Source organism: Pinus tabuliformis, chromosome 4_1, assembly GCF_031772625.1.
Source record: "Pinus tabuliformis cultivar Carrire ecotype Pingquan chromosome 4_1, CPIR1, whole genome shotgun sequence".
Taxonomy (NCBI): domain Eukaryota; kingdom Viridiplantae; phylum Streptophyta; class Pinopsida; order Pinales; family Pinaceae; genus Pinus; species Pinus tabuliformis.
Window position 1 is genome coordinate 912,950,974 of NC_142303.1, and position 27,398 is coordinate 912,978,371.

The 27,398-nt window shown below is 37.5% G+C and overlaps 1 protein-coding gene across 2 annotated transcripts in view; it reads left to right on the plus strand.

Annotated features, from left to right (window-relative positions):
• LOC149179106 (pyridoxal kinase-like) overlaps positions 1-27,398 on the plus strand; it is a 338,385-nt gene that overhangs the window by 251,619 nt on the left and 59,368 nt on the right. Inside the window, exons 11-13 of one of the 2 annotated variants that reach the window (XR_016258247.1) lie at positions 2,740-2,784; positions 2,907-2,960; positions 3,730-3,805. Coding sequence is in view for 1 of the 2 variants with exons in the window: in XM_089420527.1 (XP_089276653.1) it covers positions 2,740-2,784; positions 2,907-2,960 (99 nt within the window). In the remaining variant the exon portion in view is untranslated. The remainder of the gene's footprint in view (positions 1-2,739; positions 2,785-2,906; positions 2,961-3,729; positions 3,806-27,398) is intronic. The other variant, XM_089420527.1, reaches the window with a different exon arrangement.

Consider the following 27,398-nt stretch of genomic DNA (forward strand, 5'->3'; position numbering starts at 1 on the left):
TCTCTTGTGACTGAATTTTTTGGGCTGTTTGACCAGCATTGACCGCAGCCCTGCAACTAGGGTTTCTGCAGGTCAAAGGTTGACATTACTGAATTTGTGTGGGCAGAATTTTGACTGTTTTGACCTCTGTTGACCAATTTTTAAAGGCCAAATTTGATGCTGCTTTGACTGAATCTTTTGGAGGCACTTTGACCGTTGATTTTTGAACTGGTTAGGGCTGGTTGACTGCTGTTGACTTTGGCCAGAATAACAGACTTTGACTTTGGACCAGATTTGACTTTTGGGCTCACCTCGCATTGGATATTGGTTGATTGATGTTTGGGATTGTCAAAGGTTTGAATTTGACTTATTGTTGATGAATTGAAATATTGTATCGCTGAACATTTGATGACAATCTAATAGAAAAGTAATTTTGAAAGGGTTTTCCCCGTTGTGGGTTTTTCCCTGGTCTTTGACCAAATATTGTGTCTCTCTTGTTCTTGTTCTTGACTGTTTTCTATTTCTTTTGGATTATTGTTCTATCTACAATTGCTTACTGTCATTGGAAGATTAAATTTATTGGATAAAGTGATTGCTAATTGAAGAAGAATTGTTGTAAGCAAGGTTACTTGGGAGCGGCTGCAGCATTTTCAGAAGCAACCGGTTTGGGAGCGAATCCTAGAGCGTTTTATATATATATATATATATATATATATATATATATATATTTTTTGATTTTTTATATTTTGATGCATATATGTCAACAAAAACATGTAGAATGATGAATTAGATATAAAAAAACATAAAAAACATAGATTGAACCATATAACAACAATCATCTAGAAGTTATAATCTTCATCAACCATGTCCACAAGTTAGTAACATAGTAACATACAACATATTGAGTCTCATGATTCATCAATCTTAAAGTTTCAAGCTTTCAAAATTCAATATATAACATTTATCATCATTGATCACCAAAGTTGTACTTGTAAGCTAAGTGTAACCATTACAACAAGTAATATTTAACATGAAATGAAATGTTATAAAATGAAATGAAATGAAACAACTTTCAACTTTCATGAAGCATCATATTCATAATTCATTACTAATGAGTTATAATTGCCAACTTCAAACTTCAAACTTAAATTGTCATATATTGTTTACAAAAAATATCATAATAAATATGAAAGAGTCAATAGTTATAAAAAACTACTAGAAACTAGAAAAGACAAGTAAATCTATTATCTATTGCTAATGCTTGGGCCTCTTGCCACCACGAGAAATGTCTAATTTTTAGTCTTGTTGGAAAATCAGGATCTTTGTCATTAATATCACCCTCTAAGCATTAATATCCAGAGGTATCTTTGTCATTACCTCTGGATCTGTATAGGGATCTTTGTCATTAATATCACCCTTTAAGCATTAACATAAGATAGAAAAAGCATAGCATGTAAAGTCAAGATTTTGTTTGAGTGATGTGTACATTTTTAGGAGGGTCATGATAGAGGAGTTCGACAACCAATGTCACTAAGGTCAAGGTACATAGAGAGATTGGTGGTCTTGATTAAATACGAGTTCCATACCCTAATACATGACAAAATCCAATGGAAACATTGCAAACCCCCCAATCCTGAAATCCTGAAAAATTGATATGTCTGCTGGATTTTGAATGAAATCCAAAATTCTACTTTTTCCATATGAAATCCAATGAGGTCGGAACCACTCTCAAACATCTTAAAGTAAAAGGATGACGTAAAAATGACATTCTCCTTAATCTTCAAAGTGTGACATTCTCTTTAATCTTCAAAGTGACATTCTCCTTAATCTTCATTTTCATCCTTTTACTTTAAGAATTTAACATTACTATGAATCACATATCAATACTAGGGCCATAGGCTTGATCATTAGGCTGCCCCACTCAAAACTTATTTGTTTTTTGACATATCAATACTAGGGCCATAGGCTTGATCATTAGGCTGCCCCACTCAAAACTTATTTGTTTTTTTCAAAAAAATTGCATTTGGAATATTACTGCAAAAAAAAAATTGCAAAAAAGACTAAACGCTCCCGAAAACGCTTCCAAAAACGCTCCCAAAAAGACAGGGAGCATTTTTTTTTTAGGGAGCACGCTCCCAACAACGCTCCCTCCTCGGGAGCATTCTCGGCAGCGTGCTCCCGAGGTGCTCCGGAGCCGCTCCCGTTCGGAGTGCGAATTGGGAGTGGGAGCGAGGGGGGAGGGGTGAGGGGGCGCTCCCCCACAACTTGTAAGTGATTGTGCTAAGCATAGAACACTGGAACATTAACAGTTTGTACAAGTTAAAATCGGGTATTTCAAAGAAAAAATTGTAGAATAGATATATAAGCATCTGATTGTATATTCTTAGGATATCTGTTGTGAAAATTTGATTAGTAGGTTTAGTGATCTTGTAATGTCTTTAGTATATAACTATCATTGATTGCTGTCCATTACCAATGTAATGGCAATGAGTGTACAAATATACAAGTATTTGAAAAATAACAAGGGATTCTTGCTTTTTTTAATGCAAAAGTTTCATGCAAGTTTCTATTCCATTCCAATACTTATGCAACCCATGATTTCAGGGACATGCTTTGACAGGACGCATGAAAGGAACTTTAGTTTGGCATTTGAAATTTCTCTATGTCAATCAACTTGGTATTTGTAATTAACATTATAGGTCATGTGAAGCTTTCTTCTATGAGGGGGAGTGATGCAAAGTGATTTCATTCTCATTTCAGGGGACTGGTGATCTGATGACAGCACTTCTTCTAGGATGGAGTAATGTATGTAGGCAATGGCAGATTTGTTTTTTTCCTGGAATTTTCAAAATTCATCTATAAAATTGGCTTTTGCAAGCTGCTATGGTAAAGAAACATTAAACATTTATTTACTCGTGCTTCATCAGAAATATCCTGAAGAGCTTTGGAAGGCAGCAGAGTTGGCTGTAGGAAGTTTGCAGGTATCATATTTCCTCTGTAATATTTTTGGCTAGTTTCCAATGCAAGTCTCTTGGTCTCTGCAAGCATCATTATTAATTTTATATGATTTTGATCATAAATCTTGTGTCTGTATCAGGTAGTCAGAAGTGTTTCCCTGTGTTTTATTTCCTCTGTATTTTCTTTATACTTAGTGCCTTTGTATTAGCTAGCTCCTCAATCACTTTGACATACTCAGATGCATTTTTATATTGATGAGGACTATATTATGGTTTGATAGACCTTTGCTCTCTCTCTCTCGATGTTCAAGCTTTCCTAAAAATGGTTTATGGCTATGTCTAGTTTACGACCAGATATTAGAAACCATTTTCCTATCACAGAATCTGATTATTTTGTTAGAACCTATTACACTTACAGTGTTCTTTTTAATGTGTTGAAAAGAAATATCTCAGGTAAATATCTTACCCAAGTTTTTCAAATAACGTAGAATTCTTTGCTTGATTGGAATACAATGGTAAACATCTATTTGGAAGTTTTAGCATAATTGCTATTGATTATATTCTCCTTAGAATAGTTTCATAGTATTAAATTTATTCTACTTGAAGCTCAAGCTGGCTGCAGCAAAACAATTCATGACATTATTACTAGCAAAATTGATACTTCCAAATCGTAAGGCATAGTCAATGATAGTTTATTATCCAGTTAGTTTTTGTTGCTCATGGCTAGTTCTTTTTGGTCAAGATTCCTTTGTACAGATGTGGAGCTGTTACTCAATTATGCCTACTTTTGCAGCTATGATCCCTAGTTCACTGAGTTGCAAGGTTTCAAAAAGCTCTAGTATGAATGTGAAGATATTGGGATTTCTTAGGTATATGTTTCATTTGTCATTGATTTGAAAATGTTGCTATAATCCCAATGTTAATTTCTTAATTCCATATCTGGTTTTAATTCAAAGGAATTTTTTATACCCAGAAAGTATTTCTGCAATTACTGACTATAAAACACACTAGGATTTTAATAGAAAATTAAATAGCGGAAGTACACATAGAGGAAATATTTCACACAGCAAATAACTCTCCAATTACTCTTCACTTTTATTATTTGGGGAAATGGCCCACAGAGAAAATACTGGAAGACCCACAGAGAAAATATTGTTAATTTTTCGTAGGGCTATTTTTTTCTTTGAGTTGATAATTGCATTTCTTGAATAAGACATTAAGTTCACCCCATAACATCTTAACATTATTCAGATTTCCATCATTATTCATCATCATACACAACTATGTAGAAAAAACAATATCATCATCATCAATGCAATGGAACATAAAGGAACAATTGAAGAAAAACATTCACACACAGAGACACTAGGATTGGTCAGAGACTAGGGCAAAACCCACTATGGCGAAAACCCTTGCAAATTCTTCTTCTTCGATTGTCAAAAATTATTCAAATAATTCAGCAAAAGAGAGTACAATCATCCATATCTTCATCTATGCAACAAAACAACTACAACATCCATGAAATGAACCCAACAATGTATATGCTCAAAACTTTGGTTCTGAAGAATGTAATGAACTGTCACTGTTTGTTGTCCACTGCCGAACCCTGTTGCCACTGAGCGAAATCTTCAAAAGAAAGAGATTTCATCTTTTAGATCCCAGTTGCATGGAGGAGGTGTCATGCGAGTGACTATAGCTGTCCCAATCGCTCCCTTAAGCCTAGCATGCGAAGAACTGGGGTCAGATCTGGACTGCGGAAACCCTAGATTCCCAGTCACATGGATGGAGAGTTGTTTGTGTGGCTGAAAGGCTCCAGTTGCACGGATGAGCTTCTGTACGTGCGACTACAGCGGGATCCTTCCTGTTCTGTGCCTGCGACTGGGGCCCCACCCTAAATCAGAGATGCGAGCTTTAGACCTTGCAATTTCACCTCAGAGTGCACTTGATCCTTCGCGGACGAGCCTCAGAGCTGTGCGAGCCAAAAACAAGATAGAAGAGTGTCTCATCATTGTGCCCAAGTGAGGTAGAGGGCACTCGTATTTATAGCCTTTCAAGGTGGTCCACTTTGCTTTAGTGCTGACCTTATCAAATGTGCACATGTGGGCTTTTCTTCATAAGTACACTTTTCCTTATCCGATTTGAGGGATCTTTAGGTCGATTTTGGTCCTCTCAAAAAGAGGAATTCAATGCAATCATTATCTCCATCAGGTGAGCTATCTAAAGTGGAATTTGACTACAGTTGCATATTTTTAACACTCCCTCTCAACTAGGGAGAGTTCCACTTGCATCATGTCATGTGTATCCTATCATTAAATCATATTCAATCTCAAGTATCTCACCATCTCGTATCATCACTAATCATCTCAATTCATCTCTTGCTCATTCCCGCTTATCTCTTGATTGTCCCTGCTCATACGCTGAATATTCTCGAATCTTAGAAGAAGAATTTGTCATCGGAGGGGAGCTTAAGCTACCACCCTCTAGTGATTGGGGTACTACCCAGAATCTCTGTCAGCGGGCTACTACCAAGAATCTCTATCAGTGGGCTACTACCTGAGAATATGGGTGGGGAGTCAGATCTATGACCCGCATCATCATTGGAGAGCATATCATCAGGGAGCACATCTCAACCTGGAACCACATCGAGGAGCTACTACTCAACCTAGAATCTCATGGGGGAGCTACTACTACGACCCCATATCGAGCAATAGGTGATATAGGGGAGCTACTACTCAACCCATCCTATTGCCTACTGATCTTCCCAACAATGACCCTCAATAGTCATGTGGTAGAACACCTGCATCATAATCTGAGCTTGGACGAGATACCTGACTTACCAAGAGGTAAGGATCACACGCCTCCAAGCCTCCTCAACCCGTTGGCCAGACAGGGAGGGACAATCCCAACAAGCCCTGCTTGTGGGTATGATGCCAACTAGGGTATACTCTGCAAAGACCAAGATAGGGTGAGCTACTACTCCAACCCTATGGGTAAAAAATAAGGTTTATACCCCATTGTCCAGAGTGGCCTCAACCCCAAGAGTCCTCTATCTCAATTCCACACCCAGGGATCTCAGACAGGGGAGGAAGAGCTGGCTCAATGTTCTCGATCAGTCCTTCTCTCTGTAGATCATAAACATATCATGGTGCTCATATTTGGTAATCATCATATCTCAATAGTAGCTGCCTCCTGTTCATACAGGACTTCAAATCAAATATCATATTAGAACATAAATAATCATATATATCACAAAAAGGATACCATATTCGACCTCCCTCTCAAGGAGGTGCTAATCACAAGCTTGAGCTTGTTTCGTACAACGTCATTGACTCGATATATGAAGGTATCTCAGTCCCAGCTATATGCAGCATTCCTTGCCAATCAGTTCCCACTTTTTTTCATCATAATGCATCCATGTCATATCCAGATCCTCCATAGACGACTCTCCAAGGAGCTTCTTCATTCTGCCACATAGTTAGTCATGTTAGCAACATTGTACTCAACCTCGGTCATGCCGTGGACCTCTCATCCAAGATATCATGACAGATTGTTGGGAACACTGAGAGGGGGGTGAATCAGTATTCCTTAGCAATTAGCACTATTAAATCTTCTCAGAGCATTAATTAATCTTCAATTATTATTAATGTTTATGTAGTAATAACAATAAATAAAAGAACACAATAGACACAAGAATTTTTGGTGGAAAACCCCCTCCGGGTCAAAAACCACTGAATGCTTTTCTAATAAATTCTTTAATCTTTAGCCCCAACTGAAATGAAAGCAACAACTTCCTAGAATTCTAGAAAAGCATTCTTCTCCGGCTCCCACTGGAAGGACGCCTCAACGCCCTGGTTTCTTCAGTAATCAACTGAATGGATGCCCCAACACCCTAGCGAGCCACAACTCATCCTAGCACCACCCTACCACCCTAAAGTGTTCACAGGCCCCAACCTGTAGGCGACTTCATACACCTACCTAGCACCTCCTTGCCACCCTATAATGACTGAAATGAAACAAGAGTGTGGATTCCCGTACCAGGGACAACGATCCACGATACAATATGATTTACAATGATTTTGACTGTACACCCAATCACACTATAACCTGCAACCCAACCATGACATCATCCCAACAGAGACTCCTATACCTCCCAATAATGCTTTTTCGACTCTAGGCAGATTGACTCTTTTACAATAATGACTCTTCCAATGATGACACTTTTACAAATGACTCTTTTACAACTTTACAATGATGACTCTTGGCCTTGACACTTCTTCACAATATACAAATGGCTGTCATGTCTTCAAAGGATGTCCCGCTGCAATGCTTCCTTTGATTTGATACTTCTGCTCTTGAATTATTGCTTGAAGTTGTACTTGAATCTTCTTCTACCTGCATGCAAAATTTGCCCGACAAAACCAATCCCAAAACAAAACAAAATACCCTTCAACTTACCTCTGCCTGCAAAACACATGTAAGTGCATAATAATGAATAAATACAAATTAAAATTACAATGCGTACCTGAAGTGTGCTTGTCACTTTTGTTGTTGACTTGTTGCAGCAGTAGACAAAGACTCCCACTCTTGATATAGGCCTGGACTCTATGCAAGACTATATCCAAAACTGACCTAAAGATATATACAATAAAAACTGATGACAGACCCTAGACTTGTGATGGACCAAGTTCTAAGTACAACAACAGAGACCATTCTATCAACTATGACAAGACAAGTAACATGAACTTACAACATCATATAGATTTAGCAAACTTGGTGTAGCATCAAGAATATGTAGCATAAAATGTGTAGTATCAAGAATAGGACATCCGAAAAACTAATTGTGACATATAGAGACTTAGAGATATAATTGAGACACTGTATATACTTATGTTGTCCTGCAAAACATATGTGAGAGATGATACTCAAAATTCAAATGTAAACACTAATCATACATACCTTGTTGTAGGAGACTTACCCTTTACTGTTGATGTGTGGTCCTTACTGCAGTGATCCTTGAATGCATGCTTTTTCTTGCCTTCTAGGAGATTGATATTGAATCTGTTGTAACTATGTAATTTCGGATCTCCAGGGTCTGAAATTTCTTCCTGTGGTATCCCTCAGAGTCCTTTTTCAAACCCCACAGATTTGATCAAGGTTGGATTCTTCAAGAAAGTGTTCTGCCCAATATCCAACGATGACTTGATTATAGACTGGCTCAGTAGAGTGAACTCGTACGAAGTGCCACGTGTCACTGTTGTGACCTTCGGCCCTGAAAAAACTACTCAACAAACTGCAGTCCGTCCTCTTTCTGTGACTATTTACAAAATTTGAATCCAATGCTCAAAGAGAAAGTTATGGCGATTTTCCCAACGTCACCTGTTTGGCATGGAATTCGGGAGCCTCCAAAACCTTAACTTCCTCAGATCATATCTTTGTAAATATAGCGAACCAAGATCTGAAATTCGGTCACAAGGTTCATCAAGATTTCGGCTCAAATGGGTTTTAATTTTAGCTTCTGAAGCTTCGCAGAACAAAAATTATAGCAAAAATGCCACGATGACCTGTTTGATGCCACAAAATCCCTACTAGAGGAGGGTATGAGGGTCATTATTTATATGAATGTCTTGAGTTGAGAAGGTCCTCAACAAGTGAACGTTGGAGGGATTTTAGGAGCAATTTTTTTATTATTAATTATTGACTATTCAATGGCCAAAACTAATTATGAGTGCCATGCCACAACCCCATAGGTTTTTAGCCCACTAACTGGGGTTACTAACTTCAAACATGAATATCTCTCAAACTGTGAAGAATTACTTGGTGTGTCATATATCAACAGAAACATCTCGACGAGTAGAATCCATCTAGAAGATCCTTGACTCAGAATAGAGTAAGTTGTCAAGTCAAAATTCCCATGCAAGATCGGGGTAGCCCTTGGTGCTACTTGGGTTGACATCAATGACAACCATTGATCAACAATCTCCCCCTTTGGCATTGATGGCAACACAAGTACTCCCCCTGCGATCATGACACCTCTTCCTATTGCCTTCTCTCCCCCTTTGTCATCAATGGCAAAGGGTAACTCCCCCTTACAAACAACCATCTTAAGGACCTGTACACACCTCCACCCCCACTTTCTACTCGAGTTGATAAGAGAAAGAGTCTAATGAAAACTTGGGAGAATCCCAAGCTTTTGGCGAAGATACTCAAATGCTTCATGAGGTAATGGTTTGGTAAAGATGTCAACAATTTGTTCCTTTGTGCCAACATATTCAAGCTTGATATTCTTTTCAACGACCTACTCTCTAACGAAATTATATTTAATCGGAATGTGCTTTGTTTTGGAGTGCATCATAGGATTCCTGGAGATACTGATGGCACTGGTGTTATTGCAAAAGATGGGAATAGGTTCATCAAACTTGACTTGAAGATCTTGCAAAGTTTGCTTCATCTAGAGAACTTGTGTACAACAAGCTGCTACCGAAGCTTATTCTACTTCTGCTGTGGATAATGAGATTGAAGATTGCTTTTTACTTAACCATGAAACAAGACAACCACCTAGATAGAATGTTGCTCCATTGGTACTCTTACGATCGTCAACACTTCCTGCCCAATCTGCATCTGTATGAGCTTGGATGACCAGATCATTTCCTTTGGGATACCATAGACCATATTAGATAGAATGTTGCTCCACTGGTACTCTTACGATCATCAACACTTCCTGCCCAATCTGCATTTGTATAAGCTTGGATGACCAGATCATTTCCTTTGGGATACAATAGACCATATTCCGCTGTGCCCTTAAGACACCGAAGAATTCTTTTGACGACAATAATATGAGATTCTTTTGGTGCTGCTTGGAATCTTGCTACTTGTCCAACTGCCTACATCACATCAGGCCGGGAGGCTATCACATATAAGAAACTACCAATCATGCATCTATACAACCGTTGGTCCACATCCTTTGACGAATTTTCTTGCAACATGTTACCATGGGGGTAAGGACTGGCTTGTAATCTTCCATATGGAATTTCTTGAGCATTTCTTTGATGTACTTGGCTTGATATATGAATATTCCTTTATCCCGCTGAGAAATCTAAAGCGCTAAAAAGTATGTCAGTTCGCCAATCATAGACATTTGAAACTCACTTTGCATTTTTGTGGCTAAGTCTTTACTTAATCTGTCATCACTGCTTCGAAAGATTATATCATCCACATATACTTCAATAATTGTTAGGTTATCTCGATCCACTTTCACATAAAGATTGCTGTCAGTACTTTCTTTCTTGAATCCCTGTTGATGTAGATATTCGTCAAGACGAGCATACCAAGCCTTAGGATCTTGCTTGAGACCATATAGAGCCTTCTTTAATCTTGATTTTTCTCGAGCAAGCATAAGTGAGAAACATCCTGATAGCTTCCATTCTGGCAACAGGAGCAAATGTTTCTTCAAAATTGATTCCTTCAACCTGTGCATATCCTTTGTAGACTATTCTTGCCCTGTTCCTAGTAACCTGTAATCCTTCAACTGTTTTGCTCCCCCTGAACCTGTAATGAAACTGCCATCTTGTTCAAACTACCTTTCCGTCAATCGTAGAATTGTGCCATATACTGCTGTAGAGGCTCCTCCTCTACAAACATTAAGGAGTCAATAAGCTAGATTGTTCAAAATAGTGAGTCACCTAACGGGCCATCTTGACTTGAGTCATTATCTGAAGCAACTACTAATTTCTCATGACCTTTTGCTTTTACAAATCCTGAAAGCATAACTGCTGAAACCTTGTTATTTGCTTTGTCTTCCTGTACCTGTTTCCTTTTCCAGACCTTCTTATTCTTGCAATCTCGAGCCATGTGCCCATAGTTATGACACTTGAAGCATTCAATGTTGTCCATAGGTGATTCCATCTGATATATGCAACCGCGAGTGCTATGGCCATAGTTATGGCATTTGAAACATTCAATGTTTGGCCCATTTAGTACGTATTCTCTTCTGACAAAATCATCATGGAACTTGTCTCGTGATCCTGCAAACTTGCTTTTAGGGTTTTGCAGATAATGATTGTACCTGTCAAAAACTTCACAATCCCTAGCCATATGTCCATATTTAGCACATAAAAAGCAATAACCATTAAATAAATGTGCATACATGAATGGTTCATTTGAATGCGATGGTCCTTGACAGTTGTACCTGTCAATAACTTTACAATCCTTGGCCATATGTCCATAGTTAGCGCATGAAAAACAATAAAAATTAAATAAGCGAACATACCTGGAAGATTTTTCATTCTTCTTTGGAGGTGGTATTGTAGTTTGCTGTGGTCCTTTGTTCTTGATTGCTTTGGTCTTGTTCTTTGGAGTTGCAACATTCTTCTTTGGCTTTTCACTTTGATCAACTTCCTTGTTAGAATCATCCTGCGAAGATGTGGAGCTTGTACCTTCATCAATTGGAGCTTTACCATCTTTAATTGCCTTCATTTTTGCTTCTTCATCTGTGTTATCTTGTAAGTGTTCTTTTTGCGATCCCTTGAGTTTGTTGATCTCATCATGGGTTGCATCAAGTTCTTGCTTTTGAGCAAGATCTTCATGAAACCATCTTTTCAAGATTTTTTCTGCCTCCTCAACCTGTAGCTTGAGAAGAGTGGTCTTCTCTACTTCTCTGTTGAGAACCTGTATCTGTTCCTTTTGCTTCTCATTTTCAATCCCAAGCTTGCTTATTTCTACTGAAGATGTTTCTAATTCCTTTTGCTTTTGGTCAACATCGGATATGTATCTTTGATAAGATTCCTTCCTTTCAATTTCTGTTGCTTGCATCTATTGCGTGATCCTGCTAATCTCTGCAAATGCTGTGTCGAGTTCTTGTTGCTTTTGTTGGACTTCTCTCTTGAGGTCTCGTGTCGCTGTATTCTTGATTTCTTCCAATTGAGTTCTAAGACTACTAATCATCTTCTCAGACTCTTCATTTTCTTTGATGAGTTCTTTTGCTGTCTTCAATTCTGCTTCCAAAAGTCTTGTCTTTTCCTTTTGACTTTTGAGTTCCTTTATCACCTTGATCACTTGATTTTGAAACTCTGTTTTACTCATTTCTCCCATTTCTTCATCATAATCAGAAGGATCCGAATTTTCAATAACATCTTGACCTGATTGCTTTGTTGAATAGATATTATGAAGCTTTTCCCAAAGAGCTTTAGCTATTGAACATTGACCAACTTTTGTTTTCACAGAATTTGGCAAAACATTCAAAATTACATTCATGGCCTTTGAATTGTACCTTTTAGCTTCGTCGATAGATGTGTCTCCAGAAATAATTGATTCCCATACTCCATGTGCCTGCAAATGTACTTCCATCCTGGATTCCCATATCCAGTAAATATCTACATCAAAATCAACAGTTGGTACACAATACTCACTTTCTTCAGATTTTGTTGTACCTGTACCTTCCTTTGAAATTCTTGTAACCCGTTTCTTTGACTTTCCCATCTCTATGCTCTGAAAAATGACTTCTAGCGGTTAAGTTGTTACTGAAGGAACCAAGCTCTGATACCAATTGTTTGAATTTTGAAACACTGAGAGGGGGGGTGAACCAGTATTCCTTAGCAATTAGCACTTTTAAATCTTTTCAGAGCATTAGTTAATCTTCAATTATTATTAATGTTTATGCAACAATAATAGTAAATAAAGAACACAATAGACACAAGACTTTTAGGTGGAAAACCCCCTCCGGGTCAAAAACCACCAAATGCTTTTCTAATAAATTCTTTAATCTTTAGTCCCAACTGAAATGAAAGCAACAACTTCCTAGAATTCTAGAAAAGCATTCTTCTCCACCTCCCATTGGAAGGACGCCCCAACGCCCTGGTTTCTTCGTTGATCAACTAAATGGATGCCCCAACACCCTAGCGAGCCACAACTCACCCTAGCACCACCCTACCACCCTACCACCCTAACGCGTTCACAGGCCCCAACCTGTAGGCGACTTCATACACCTGCCCAGCACCTCCTAGCCACCCTATAATGACTGAAATGAGACAAGAGTGTGGATTCCCGTACCAGGGACAATGATGCATGATACAATATGATTTACAATGATTTTGACCGTACACCTAATCACATTATAACCTGCAACCCAACCATGACATCATCCCAACAAAGACTCCTATACCTTCCAATAATGCCTTTTCGACTCTAGGCAGATTGACTCTTTTACAATAATGACTCTTCCAATGATGACACTTTTACAACTTTACAATGATGCCTCTTCTTGGCCTTGACACTTCTTCACAATATATGGATGGTTGTCATGTCTTCAAAGGATGTCTCGTTGCAATGCTTCCTTTGATTTGATACTTCTGCTCTTGACTTCTTGCTTGAAGTTGTAATTGAATCTTCTTCTACTTGCATGCAAAATTTGCCTGGCGAAACCAATCCTAAAACAAAACAAAATACCCTTCAACCTGCCCCTGCCTACAAAACACATGTAAGTGCATAATAATGAATAAATACAAATTAAAATTACAATGCGTACCTGAAGTGTGCTTGTCACTTTTGTTGTTGACTTGTTGCAGCAGTAGACAAAGACTCCCACTCTTGATATAGGCCTAGACCTAAGTTACACGAAACGGGGAAACAGGTATGAGTTTCCGAAACGGGAAGTGATACGAAACGCGACCTCCCCAAATTTTGGAAACGGGGAAAAGCGATATATATATATATATATATATATATATATATATATACTATGTCACAGGGTTCGGCGAACTTGAAGCTTCAGGTTCGAAATTCGGCGAACCTGAAAAAAAAATTTGAAGTTCGTTCAGGTTCGCCAACCCTGAAATTCGAACCTCAAGTCGAACCCGAACCTAATCGAACTTTATCGAACCTCAACGAACCTAATCGAACTTCAACGAATCTCAACGCGAACTTAAATGAATTTTTTGAGGTTTGAGGTTTTCTTGACGGTTTTATTTGGCTGTTTAGGAGAAAAACCAGGGGCTGCATACCGCTTTTTAGCAACTCTTCCCGCCAAATAATTCTTTATAAACGAAGGTTTTGGCACACATTGTCGGTCCAACACCGAGGGTTATACTGTGGCCAACCGTGATCCGAAGAGAGCGCATAAAGACGACAGACGAACACTGCAAAGCAGAATTGGGCAAATCTCATAATGGACACCCATGATCCCATATGAAAGAGGGTCGAGGGAGTTTCGAGTTTCATTGAGCCTTTGTTGAAAATCCAACAAAGGGGCCACAAAGTTAATAAATCAAGCTTCATCATTCTATTATGAGCCACCCTAAAACTTAAGCCTTACTCCATTTACACATTTGATTAAATGACTTTGGCATGATATTTTTCAAAATTTCCGACGGTGTTAAGGACCTAATGGTGTTGAGGGAATTCTAATTTATTATCCATTGCACCATAGGTTATAAATGAAAGAAAGAGTAGAAAAAAAATTATGCAGTTTTATTTATGTAGTTTTAGAAGAAATTTGAAATTTAAATTTACAAAATTAAATTATATCATGAGTTATAATTGTATGATAGGTTTATTGTTAAAATAATTATTTCTCTAGAATTAAATTTTACTTCAAAATTAAATTAGCTTTATTTATGAGTTTTTGAAAATAAAAAATTAAACTTTACTTCCTAACTAAATTTTGTTTATTTAAAAGTTTTTGGAAAGTATTTGAAAATAAAGAATTTAAATATAAAGTGAATATGAATATTTAAAATTGTAATTAAATATAATTTAATGTTTATAAAAATTTAAAATTAAAATAATAATTATTTTTATATTAAAAAAAATATTCCTAATAATGATAAAATTGTATTATTCCATTAATATTTATAAAACTCATTAAGATAAAACTTTAAATATATAAAAAAATTAAAATATTTAAAATTATATAATAAAATAAAAAAATATTAAATAACGTAATAGTTTTAAACGTAAAATTTAAATAGTAAATAAATTAAATTTATCTCTATTTAAAATTGTGACTTAGTCATTATAATGTACTTATTCACTATAATGTAAAGGTATATAAATTTTTTAATAGTCAAATTATTTTTATGAATGTTAAAATAATATGTTTTATAATTATAATAATTTATACTATATTCTATAATTATATTATTCATGTATGTTTACTAATAAGAATTTGTATTCATATGTTTATGGATCGATTTTGAATTTTCTATTATTTTGTCATATATATATATATATATATATATATATATATATATATATATATATATATATTAAAAAATATGTATAGTCGAACCTAATGCCGAACCTCATTCGAACCTGATCAGAAAATTCGAATTCGAATCGAACTTAATCATTGTCGAACTCGAATTCGAACTCGAACCGTGTGACATTGTATATATATATATATATATGTGCAATCATAAAGCATAAATGATACATTATAATTTATTACTCTTAAACATTAAGATTTAATTTACATCACATTTACTCATGAATGATAACATAATGAAAATAAAAATATCGGAATATCCAAAAGCAACCTTTATTATATATCCAAATCTCAAAATCAGCCTTTATTTATATTAATATATGAGGCTGCAAGTACAATAAAGACTATAAGGCTGCAAGAGAGAGATCCAAATCAGGATTTTCTACATCCATATCCCATTCTTTAGAAGGACCATTGTTGTATTGGGTGTCTCCTCCTACATAGTCGAACGACCTTAGTGCTCTTGATTAAATACACATTTCATACCCTAGTACCCTACATGGTCTTGATTATTGGGAGTTTCCCATGCATAGAGGGCTTGGTTCTCTTGATTAAATACAAGTCCCATACCCTAGTACATGATAAAATCCAATGGAAACATTGCAATCCCTCCAATCCTGAAATCTTGAAAAACAAATAAGTCTGCTAGATTTTGAGTGAGATCTAAAATTCTACTTTCTCCATATGAAATCCAATGAGGATGAAACCACTCTCAAACATCCTGAGTCATTTCATGGTAATGTTAAAAATTTAAGTAAAATGATGAAAATGAAAAATAAAGGAGAATATCACTTTTACTTTAAGAATTTAACATTACCATGAACTGCATATCCCTCAAACTTCCTGATGAACACGCATGTAGAAGCAACAAGAAGTCACTAACATACCCTAAAAGTAAATTAAATAAAAAATTAAAAAAAATACAAGTTAATGAGGAAACGTGGGTCGTACGGCCCTGAAACGCGTTTTTGGCCGTACTAGCCACGTTTCCGTTTCAGGAAACATGGCAGTACAGCTGGAAACGCGTTTCATGGCCGTACCAAACGCGTTTCCGCGTTTCGTACCCGTTTCCGTACGGAAACGGACCTCCATACCACGTTTCCTGCAACATAGGCCTGGACTCTATGCAAGACTATATCCAAAATTGACCTAAAGATATATACAATAAAAATTGATGACAGACCCTAAACTTGTGATGGACCAAGTTCTAAGTACAACAACAAAGACCATTCTATCAACTATGACAAGACAAGTAACATGAAATTACAACATCATATAGATTTAGCAAACTTGGTGTAGCATCAAGAATATGTAGCATAAAATGTGTTGTATCAAGGATAGGACATCCGAAAAACTAATTGTGACATATAGAGACGTAGAGATATAACCGAGACACTGTATATACTTACGTTGTCCTGCAAAACATATGTGAGAGATGATACTCAAAATTCAAATGTAAACACTAATCATACATACCTTGCTGTAGGGGACTTACCCTTGACTGTTGATGTGTGGTCCTTACTGCAGTGATCCTTGAATGCATGCTTTTTCTTGCCTTCTAGGAGATCAATATTGAATCTGTTGTATCTATGTAATTTTGGATCTCCAGGGTCTCAAATTTTGTCCCGTGGTATCCCTCTGAGTCCTTTTTCCAACCCCACAGATTTGATCAAGATTGGATTCTTCAAGAAAGAGTTATGCCCAATCTCCCACGATGACTTGATTATAGACTGGTTCAGTGGAGCGAATTTGTACGAAGTGCCATGTGTCACTGTTGCAACCTTCGGCCCTGAAAACGCTACTCAACAAACTACGGTCCGTCCTCTTTCTGTGACTATTTACGAAATTTGAATCTAATGCTCAGAGAGAAAGTTATGATGATTTTCCCAACGTCACCTGTTTGACATGGAATTCGGGAGCCTCGAAAAACCCTAACTTCCTCAGATCATATCTCCGAAAATATAGCGAACTAAGATCTGAAATTCGGTCATGAGGTTCATCAAGATTTTAGCTGAAATGGGTTTTAATTTCAGCTTCTGAAGCTTCGCAGAACAAAAGTTATAGCGAAAATGCCATGATGACCTGTTTGATGCCACAAAATCCCTACTAGAGGAGGATATGAGGGTCATTATTTATATGAATGTCTTGAGTTGAGAGGGTCCTTAACAAGTGAACGTTGGAGGGATTTTAGGAGGAATTTTTTTATATTAATTATTGACTATTCAATGACCACAACCAATAATGAGTGCCATGCCACAACCCCATAGGGTTTTAGCCCACTAACTAACTTCAAACATGAATATTTCTCAAACCGTGAAGAATTACTTGGCATGCCATATCTCAACGGAAACATCTCGATGAGTAGAATCCATCTAGAAGATCCTTGACTCAGAATAGAGTAAGTTGTCAAGTCAAAATGCCCATGCAAGATCGGGGTAGCCCCTGGTGCTACTTGGGTTGACATCAATGAAAACCATTGATCAACAACAGATCTCATACTAAGGAAACATGCAAATGTGCTCATCTCATCAATAACGATCCTAATCATCATCAGTACACCCAAGTAGTCACATATCACAGGAGGATCGTACCATGCAAGTAATTTTAAGGATGCTAGGCGACAACTCAATGTGAATGAAGCGACTCAATCATGAATTGACTCAGGTTCTATGCACATCATATATATATATATGGATCGATATTCAGAATGGAATGTCGATGCTTCAATCAACTGTCATTTGCCAAGTCAAGCTCAACAATATCTCTTCACAACTTCTTGAAATTCAATCGGATTGTCCAAGGATTTTCATTTCCACTTTCCAATACTTCTTCAATAGCTTTGCACTATAGATTTTATTTTCCCAACTTCAGAAATCGATTCATCATTCCATGATTCAGTATATCGAGCTTTAGAAGCCATCTCCCTCTTGCTTAGAACATCAGAGGTTCATTTCCTGTCAAGAGTAGACCATCAATATATAAAACCAAATTCAAAATCAAAGTCGTACCTTGAAACACTTCTGAAGTAGAGGTTTGGATCAACACATCATCTTGGCTTCAGTAGATAACTGTGAATGCAGACATATCTGGATCGACCAAGTGACAAGTAGAACTCTCATCAAATCATGATTTCATCTATTATCATGCCAACAAGTTGTCATAACAAATATCAATCCAAATTTGATCAAGTCATCCTCATGGTCATAATATAAGTCACTAGATGCAAATGCATACACCAAGGATAAGTCATGTAGGTTCCAACCATTCATGGAGATAACTTCACGCTGAATCACAACTGTCAATACTTCAAGCATTGTACTAAGAACAAGGAGACCAATACAAAACCATTATTGAATACCAATATTAGTCATTGGAAGTTCATATATCATTTTCATCAAGGAAAATCATTAGTCATCAAATCAAATCATTAGTCATCAGGTCAAATCCCAAATTTGCTATCATAGAGAGATTGATAGTCCAGAACATATCTCAACATCAAGTCAAAGTTCTAAGTCATTATCAAGCCTCCTGTCAAAACTCCAAGCACCGCTTATCTATATCAATCAGCGAAATCATGTCAAACTCTTGTAGCACAAACTTATATGCATATCCTAGTCACTTGCAAACACAAATTCGGTATATATATACTCATATTATAACAAATATTCAAACTTTCCACCTCACAGATCTTCCTGATGTTTGCTCCACATCTGTAGAACTGACATCCTTCAAGTGAACATCTGATTTCATGCCCAAAACTGCATTTTTGTGTCCAAAAGGGATAGTCACACCCACAGGTCTTCCCTGCAAGTGGTTGGGAGACTACAGTCGCACCCTTGACCTTACTTCCATGCGATTGAAAGGCTACAGTCGCCCCAGTGAACCTGATTCTGTGTGACTGAGGTTTAGGGTAAGGAAAAACTCTCTTCTCAGATCAGAACTTTGTTGCAGATTAACAATGTCAGATATTTGTCTATTCATGCCCATAAATCATACTTTAGCTGTAAAAAATATACATATAATGTAAATGCGTTAATTTTAGGTATGTTCTATGCTTAGCGCAATTTATTTCAATTTTCCATATTAGCTCAATATCAATTCCAGATTAGCAATCACATTTAGCATGATAGTAAAATGCAGATAGAACATAAACATAAATCACAGAAGACATGCCAAGACAAGAGGACACAAGATGTGGCACCAGCCAGGGACAAACCCCAATGTGGGGAAACCCTTGATCAATTCTTCTTATATTCTTCAATAGTTCAGCAGAGAGAGAGATAGTACATATACATCAGAAGTCAACACTTTGACTTGACAAGATAAGAGCAGAGATCTTCACCATGAAGATGACATAATGAGGTTGCAGATCTGATGACAAGGACTGCAGATCTGAACTCAGGTGAAGGCATACTTCTTCAACTGATTCTCCAAGGTGATTCCATCACCATGCTGCATCTAATGTAATGCTGCATCCATCCATGCTGCAACCATGCTGCATCCATCGTGCATCCAACCATGCTGCATCCATCGCTGTGACAATAGCTCTGTCAACCTCATATTGTAGCAGCATCATACATCCCTCTAATAGTTTGAGACCTCAGCAGTATTATACACTACAACTGCATACATAATGCTAACGATTTGAGCCCCCAAATATCCATACGAAATTGACTGTGATGTTATGGCCTGCGGCCTAACACACAGTCTTCAGGGAGCATATTCATTGTGCTTGTCCCTACACATAGTGACCCAGTCAGCCTACAAACAACAGTCACAAGTACCTCCATACAGCAGATACTTCTTCTCTTTAAATCGACCTCAGGAACAATACTAACATGCCCAAACAGTTATGCTGCCACCTACAACAATGTGACAATATCACAGAGCCTTTGCTGTAATATAATTACCCTTGCTGCGGTTTAGTTGTAACATCTAAGGGTCCTTTCATATATAGATAAGGGCTCCTTCAATTAAGGCTTTCCTCCTTTATTTGTTGCAGCCAAGATGTCCTCCTTTAGGACTGTGACAAGGGCAGCACTAGCCCTACTTTGACAGCGGATGAGGGCATACCTGAATGCAGCTTAAACTCCTTGATTGGTATAGGATGGAACCTCCTTATTGGACTGTGGCTAGGGCAGATAAGAGCCTCATCAAAGTGCGGATTAAGGCTCCTAGATTAGGCTGCATATGAGAGCCTCTTGACAATGTTTAGACTGCGGATTAGATCCCTTCCTTGGACAACATATAAATCTCTTCCTTGACAATGTCTAGGGCATGCTAGAACACCATCTCATGACAGTGTATAAACCCTCATTGATTGCAACTTTGAGTAGCATATTAGAGCTAATACTTTGCTGCTCCTTTAGGGCTGAGATCAGGATGTTAAAGCCTCTCCTAGGACTGCGTAGGAGAGCCTCCTTTAGGGCAGTGTAGGTCTCTTTAGAAAACCCTTTCATCTCCACGTCTAGGGCTTCTCCTTGACTGTAATTAGGGCTCTCCATGGCAGCGTTAGGATCTCTCCTTGGCAGCGTTAAGATCCTTCCTTCATGACTGTGTATTAGACTTCCCTTTATTGCGGATTAGGGCATCATTAGGCCAACATATTAGACTCTTTCATGGCTGCTTGTAAGACTCCTCCATGACTGCGTTAGGGCTTCTTCATTAGGGCAGCGTAGAGCCTAGGGCACTCCCTCTAGATCCCTCCTTCATCAAAACCCAAAACAGAATAAAGTGAGTTATCACAAGAGTGTGTGTGTGTAAATGACTTGAAGGCCACCTCTATTTATAGTAAAACGTGGAGGACAAGTGGGGGTAATTTGGTTGTTGGTCGACCTTGACGAGTTGTCACATAACACAAATAAATTCATATCTCCATGAATACATGTCGGAATCGGATGATCTTTAGGTCAATCCTACACCTCTCGACGAGAGGAATCCAAGAAAAATATCATCTACCATGAATAAGAAGACCCACATGGAGTTTGGCCCTAGTTGTCAATTTTAACAAAATGACAATAGGAGAAGAGAATTCTCCCTCTGAATGGGAATCCACTTCAGTGATCTTCATTCTTGCCATCAACCTATCTATAATATTGTCATACATCAGCAGATCTGTTATATCACAAAGTCAGACACATTCATCATGGTTTACATTAGCTACTTCACCATTACATCAAGACATCAATCTTTCATCAAGGGTTAGTGTCAAATAGCTAATAGGAGCATATTTACCGAGTCATGATCACAACATTACTTCTTTGTCACGTAGCTCAATCCATTAAGTCAGGGCATTCAACTTTACTATATGCCATAATTAAAAAGCACATCAAAGCATAACCATGGTCAACAAAAAGATCTTGAATATCAATCTCATTGTTATGCTTCTATCATCATGGCTGCCATGTATTTCACAAACTAAATAGTGTCAAGTTACCTTCTACTAGAATCAAGGTGCTAACTGTCTTTATGGGATCAAGGTATCGAAAATGATAGATGTTATCCAAACATCAAGTATGCCACTATATCAAAGATCAACATTAAGTAGCCTCATAGAAACAAGAAGTTCATTATGTAAGATACTTGTTCAACATCAAGTGCACCATTTCATCATAAGGATCATGAATTCAAATCACTTTCATATGCATGCATGAACCATTTGAGATGGAGACATTGTCATCATACCTTAGGGCTTACCTTGCCATAACATTGAACAATATAACATGCATACCTTGTAGTATTCGAATACCTGTGCATCCTTTTATTTGACATAGGCAGCATGTAGCGCTTAGTCATCTTTTGATTAGGTGCCTCTTTCTCTTTTCTAGTTTTAGATTTTCTTTCTAGAATCTCAAATGATCCTCAAGAAGGATCCTCTTATTGCATCTCATCAAGGAGGTTAGAAACATTCAAATACTCAAATATACATGCAGGAAGCATAAGTAATGATCAAAACAATAATCAGATCGATACGTCTAGACAAAAGTAAACTCATAAAGGAGCATCATAAGTCAAGAAATACTTATCTACATTGAGAGGTGATCCTCTCCCTCTTGAACCAACCTTCAAGAGCCATCACAGTCCATTGTCCATAGAACAATGTTTCCTTCAATATTTCAACCAACTTTATCAACAACCAGGTCTACTAGAGTCTATCCCATCTAGGACTTCATCAAATCTGTCACAAGTGCTTGAGCATCTTCACATTGACCATGCTAGATTTCATATCTCATGTCCTTTCCATAAACCATAGTTTCTCTCAAACCCTAACCTCATAATATCCATCAAACACTTATACACAAATTGCCGAAGGTTATCTTCAAACCTTAGAATTGTTTTAGGTCTCCTCCATCTTCTCTTGCTTCCATCAAAGGTGTCTCCATGGGGGTGATCTGCATGACTTTTCTTCAGCCCAACTCTGATTCCATGTTCATTTCTCACAAGGCTATATTGTTCTTTGCTGTGATAATTGCATTTCTTGATTAAGACATTAAGTTCACCCCATAACATCATAACATTATTCAGATTTACATCATTATTCATCATCATATGCAACTATGTAGAAAGAACAATATTATCATCATTAATGTAGCGGAACATAAAGGAACAATAGAAGAAAAACATTCACACATAGAGACATTAGGATTGGTTGGAGGCCAGGGCAAAACCCACTATGCGGAAAACCCTTACAAATTATTCTTCTTAGATTGTCATTAAATAATTTAGCAAAAGAGAGTACAATGATCCATATCTTCATCTATGCAACTAACCAACAAAACAACTACAACATCCATGAAATGAACCCAACAATGTATATGCTCAAAACTTTGATTCTAAAGACTGTGTAATGAATTGTTACTGTCTGCAGTCAATCGCCGAACCTTGCGGTCGCTGAGTGAAATCTTCGGAAGAAAGAGATTTCATCTTTTAGATCTTGGTCGCACAAAGGAAGTGTCATGCGAGCGACTATAACTGTCCAAGTTGCTCCCTTAAGCCTGGCATGCGAGTGACTAGGGTCAGATCTGGGCTGCAGAAACCTTAGATCCATAATTGCATGGATGGATAGTTGTCCATGCGTCTGGAAGGCTCCAGTCGCATTGATGAGCTTCTATGCGTGCGACTATAGTCGAATCCTTCCTGTTCTGTGCTTGCGATTGGAGCCTAAACCCTAAATTGGAGATGCGAGCTTCAAACTCTACAATTTCACCTCAGAGCGAAACTGATCCTCCGCGGACGAGCCTCAGACCTGTGCGAGCCAAAAACAAGATAGAAGAGTATCTCATCATTGTGTCCAAGTGAGGTAGAGGGCACTTGTATTTATAGCCTTTCAAGGTGGTCCACTTTGCTTTAGGGCCGACCTTATTAAATGTACACATGTGGGATTTTTGTTCATAAGTACACTTTCCCTTGTCCGATTTGAGTGATCTTTAGGTCGATTTTGGTCCTCTTGAAAAGAGGAATTCAATGCAATCATTATCTCGATCAGGTGAGCTGTCCAAAGTGGAATTTGACGCAGTTACATATATTTAACACATATGTGGAGCCATTACCCAATTATGCCTACTTTTGCAGCTACGATCCCTAGTTCACTGAGTTGCAAGGTTTCAAAAATATCTAGTATGAATGTGAAGATATTGGGATTTTCGTAGGTATATGTTTCATTTGTCATTGATCTGAAAATGTTGCCATAATCCCAATGTTAATTTTTTAATTCCATATCTAGTTTTAATTCAGTGGAAATTTTTATACCCGGAAAGTAATTATGCAATTACTGAATATAAAACGCACTAGGATTTTAATAGAAAATTAAATAGCGGAAGTACACATAGAAGAAATCTTTCACACAACAAATAACTCTCCAATTTCTCTTCACTTTTATTATTTGGGGAAATGGCCCACAGAGAAAATACTAGAAGACTTACAGGAATTTATAACTTGGCTTAGTAGCTCCTGAGAAAACGTGGTTTGCACCTTTGTTGGTTTCCTTCCACTTGTGCGGTCCTCAAAAAGCTGGTACTCACTCAAATGTGTAGCCTGGCACTCTCCCAACCATCATATGTGCGGCTTGTGAGCTATCACCCTCGCATGTGTTGAAGCTTGTAATAGCTTTGAAGGTCTTTTACATAACCTTGGTGTCTTGGCATGTAGGAGTTGATTTCTTTCCTCTTTTGGTATTTATGTCTTCTTTCCTTAGTCTAACTTGGGAAAAGTACAATAATTAAAGTCAATTAATTATTATAGATTATTAAGTCATTTTCTAATGATAAATAATAAAATTATTTTAGTGTTTTGCAAATAATCTCAACCATTTATCTCCTATATATTCTAGAAGGGAGATTAGGGTTAGGGATTTGGGCTTAATGAAGATTATAAATGAAAGCTTGAGGGAGAGGTGAAGACACAAACAAAGAAGAGAGGTAGCTACAACTTTTTTGGGAAAGTGATTTTCTCAAGAAGGAGAGAGCAAATTCTTTGGAGCAAGAGGCTCAATTAGACTGAGGAGAAGGAAGGAGAATACATGGATAATTTTGAGAGTGTTTCCAGGGGCCCGATTTGTTGGGGATTGGAGAGGCTGAATTGCTGAAGCGAGAAGGAGGTGCAATTGCTGGGAAGGGTGATTTGCCATGACCTGTTTGTTAGTGCATAGAGGTTGAGCGATAGCAAGGCACAACGACTGATTTACAGGTGAGAGGTTGGCCAATTTTCTCTAGGCCAAATTTCTTCTGTAGCTAGTTTCCAATTGGATGAATTTCCTTGGGGCAAATTATTCCAGTGGCGCCGAGTTTTAGTTTCCAGTCACTGTATTTTTTTGTAAAATCTGTGGGTTGAAACCCTAATTTGCAAGATTATTTAATGAAGGATAATTGATGTGGGTGTTTATCTGTTGTAATGTGTGATTGATCTCTCTCTGATTTTATTTCCACTACATACGAATTTTTAGATGTTAAATTACGAGTGATTTTTTTTCAGCAATTCAGAATTTATTTGGTTAATAAAATAAATTGTTGGAAGAAGTAATTGTTGTGAGAAAATAAATTTGGGTTGGTATCTGGAGATTTAACATGGTATCAAAACTCTAGAAAACTCTAAAAGGGAGATAAAAGATCCCTAGGGTTTGCAGCAACAAGTTTTTTTTTTTATATATCAGCACAATTATTTTTAATTTTGTAGTTGGGGTTTTGTTGCCAAGGTCGATTTTTGAGATGGCATCACTGAGTAGTTTATGATATGAAGATAGGTTGGATGGGGTGGTTAACTTCTGTCCCTAGGAGTGGATTACCATAGTTTTAAAAATGACTGGTTTGTGCAATTTCGTGAACAGAGATATCCAGAGTGCTTCAAATCCAAACTTAGTAGCTGGGTGTTGAGAAATCAGGGTAGTTGTAGATTAGGGTTGATTCCTCTTACTTGATAATTACTTGTGAGATTTCGCTAGCCTTTTATTACTTTATTATATCTTCTTCATCAAGAAATTACCAAAGCATAAAATGCATGAAGATCACAAGAACAAAAGAGCACAAGATATAGGCTCCAAGCCAAGGAAAACTTAGTAAAATTCTTAGGGGAAAACTTAGTAAGATTCTTCTCTTCTTATAGAATCAGATCAAAATGAGACATTCAAGACCCAAAGACCAAGACCAAGACCTCCTCAAGCACCAAGTCAACCCTCCAACAAAACCTTCCTCAAACAAGTCAAAGTCCACAAAGTCAACTCTTGTCAAACTTCATCAAATCTGGTCCAGTTCAAAATTTCAGCCCTGCAACTCTTAATTTTCGGTCTTGCAACTCAGATTTGAAATTCGTCCTTGCAATTTTTGGACTTGTAGTTCATACAATTGCCCCAAAAACTCACACGTGTGAGTAGAAACAATAAAAAATTTAGAAAATTTTCCTTCTTGCTTGGCTTTCTCTCTCTTCCTCGGCCTTTGCACTTCTTTTCTTCTTCTCTTGCTTGGAGATCGAACTTGTGAGCGAGTGTGTCCAAATGAGGACGAAGTCTCTTCCTTTTATAGCCTTTCATGTGGTTGAATTATGTTGAGAAATCAAAAGGGCAGTGATTATATAGATTTCTCTTTACTTGATAACTGCTTGTGATGTGCTTTGTTACTTATTATTATATGTGTGAATCATCAAATAGCTACCAAAACAAGAAGAACAAGAACACGAAATATAGGTTGCAAGCCAGGGCCAAAACCTCTCCACTTGAGAGGAAAACCCACAAATCTCTTCTCTTCCTTATAGATTCTTCAATTGACGAATTCCAAGACCTTGACTTCAGAACCCTCCAAGACCAAGACCAACCTCTCTGGATGATGTGCTAACCCTGATCTTATCAAACCTAGTCAAATCTCTTCCAGTAGCACTTCTTTGACCTCCAGTTGCAGAAATTTCGGCCTCCACTGTTGATCTAAAATTTTGGCCCCACCAGCAGTTGCTGCTGCCACACGTGTGAGCTTCAATCTGCCTTCTGAGCCCTCCTCTGACCTTCGCTTGAATTTCTCTCACTTCAGGAGCATGAGGATTACCCTTGGTGACCTTCACTTGACCTACTTGTGTCTTTTTCTCCAAGATTGAACTTGAAGATAGAAACCCTAGGTCTTGCTACAGAAACCCTAGTTCTCCTTAGCACGTGTGAGAGAAAATTATCCCAAACATAAATCTCCTTCGTCCTCCTTCTTCTTCGCTACCTTCTTCTTCCTCTTCCTTTGCTAGAATGAGTGGTGAGTGAATGTGCTTCAAGTAGGATGAGTTCTCTTCTATTTATAGGCTCTTCAAGGGTGGACGTGGCTCTTCCTTTAGGCCGACTTGCCAGCTGCCAAGCCGACTTGGTCTTGGAGGGTATTTGGACACTTTTTAAGACAAAAATAATTTTCTTTACAAGTTACAATGTGCCCGATGGGGTCTTCAACTTATGACAATGACTCTTTTGACTTCTTGACCTAGGACAAACCCTAGAAGCACTCAATGGGTGCTTGACCTATAAAATAAAAGACCTTGAGCATGAAACTCATGCTTCAATAATAATCATAATAATTTTTCTTTCATTTTACACTTTACAAGAATCAAAAGTACATTTCATGAATCATCTATATGAAGACCGAACCTAATTACACATTTTTCTAAACTCCCTCTTAATTAGGGAGGTATTCATACATGGTACATGGATATTCTCAATTTGAAGGGATCTCATAAGAAGAGTTGGATTG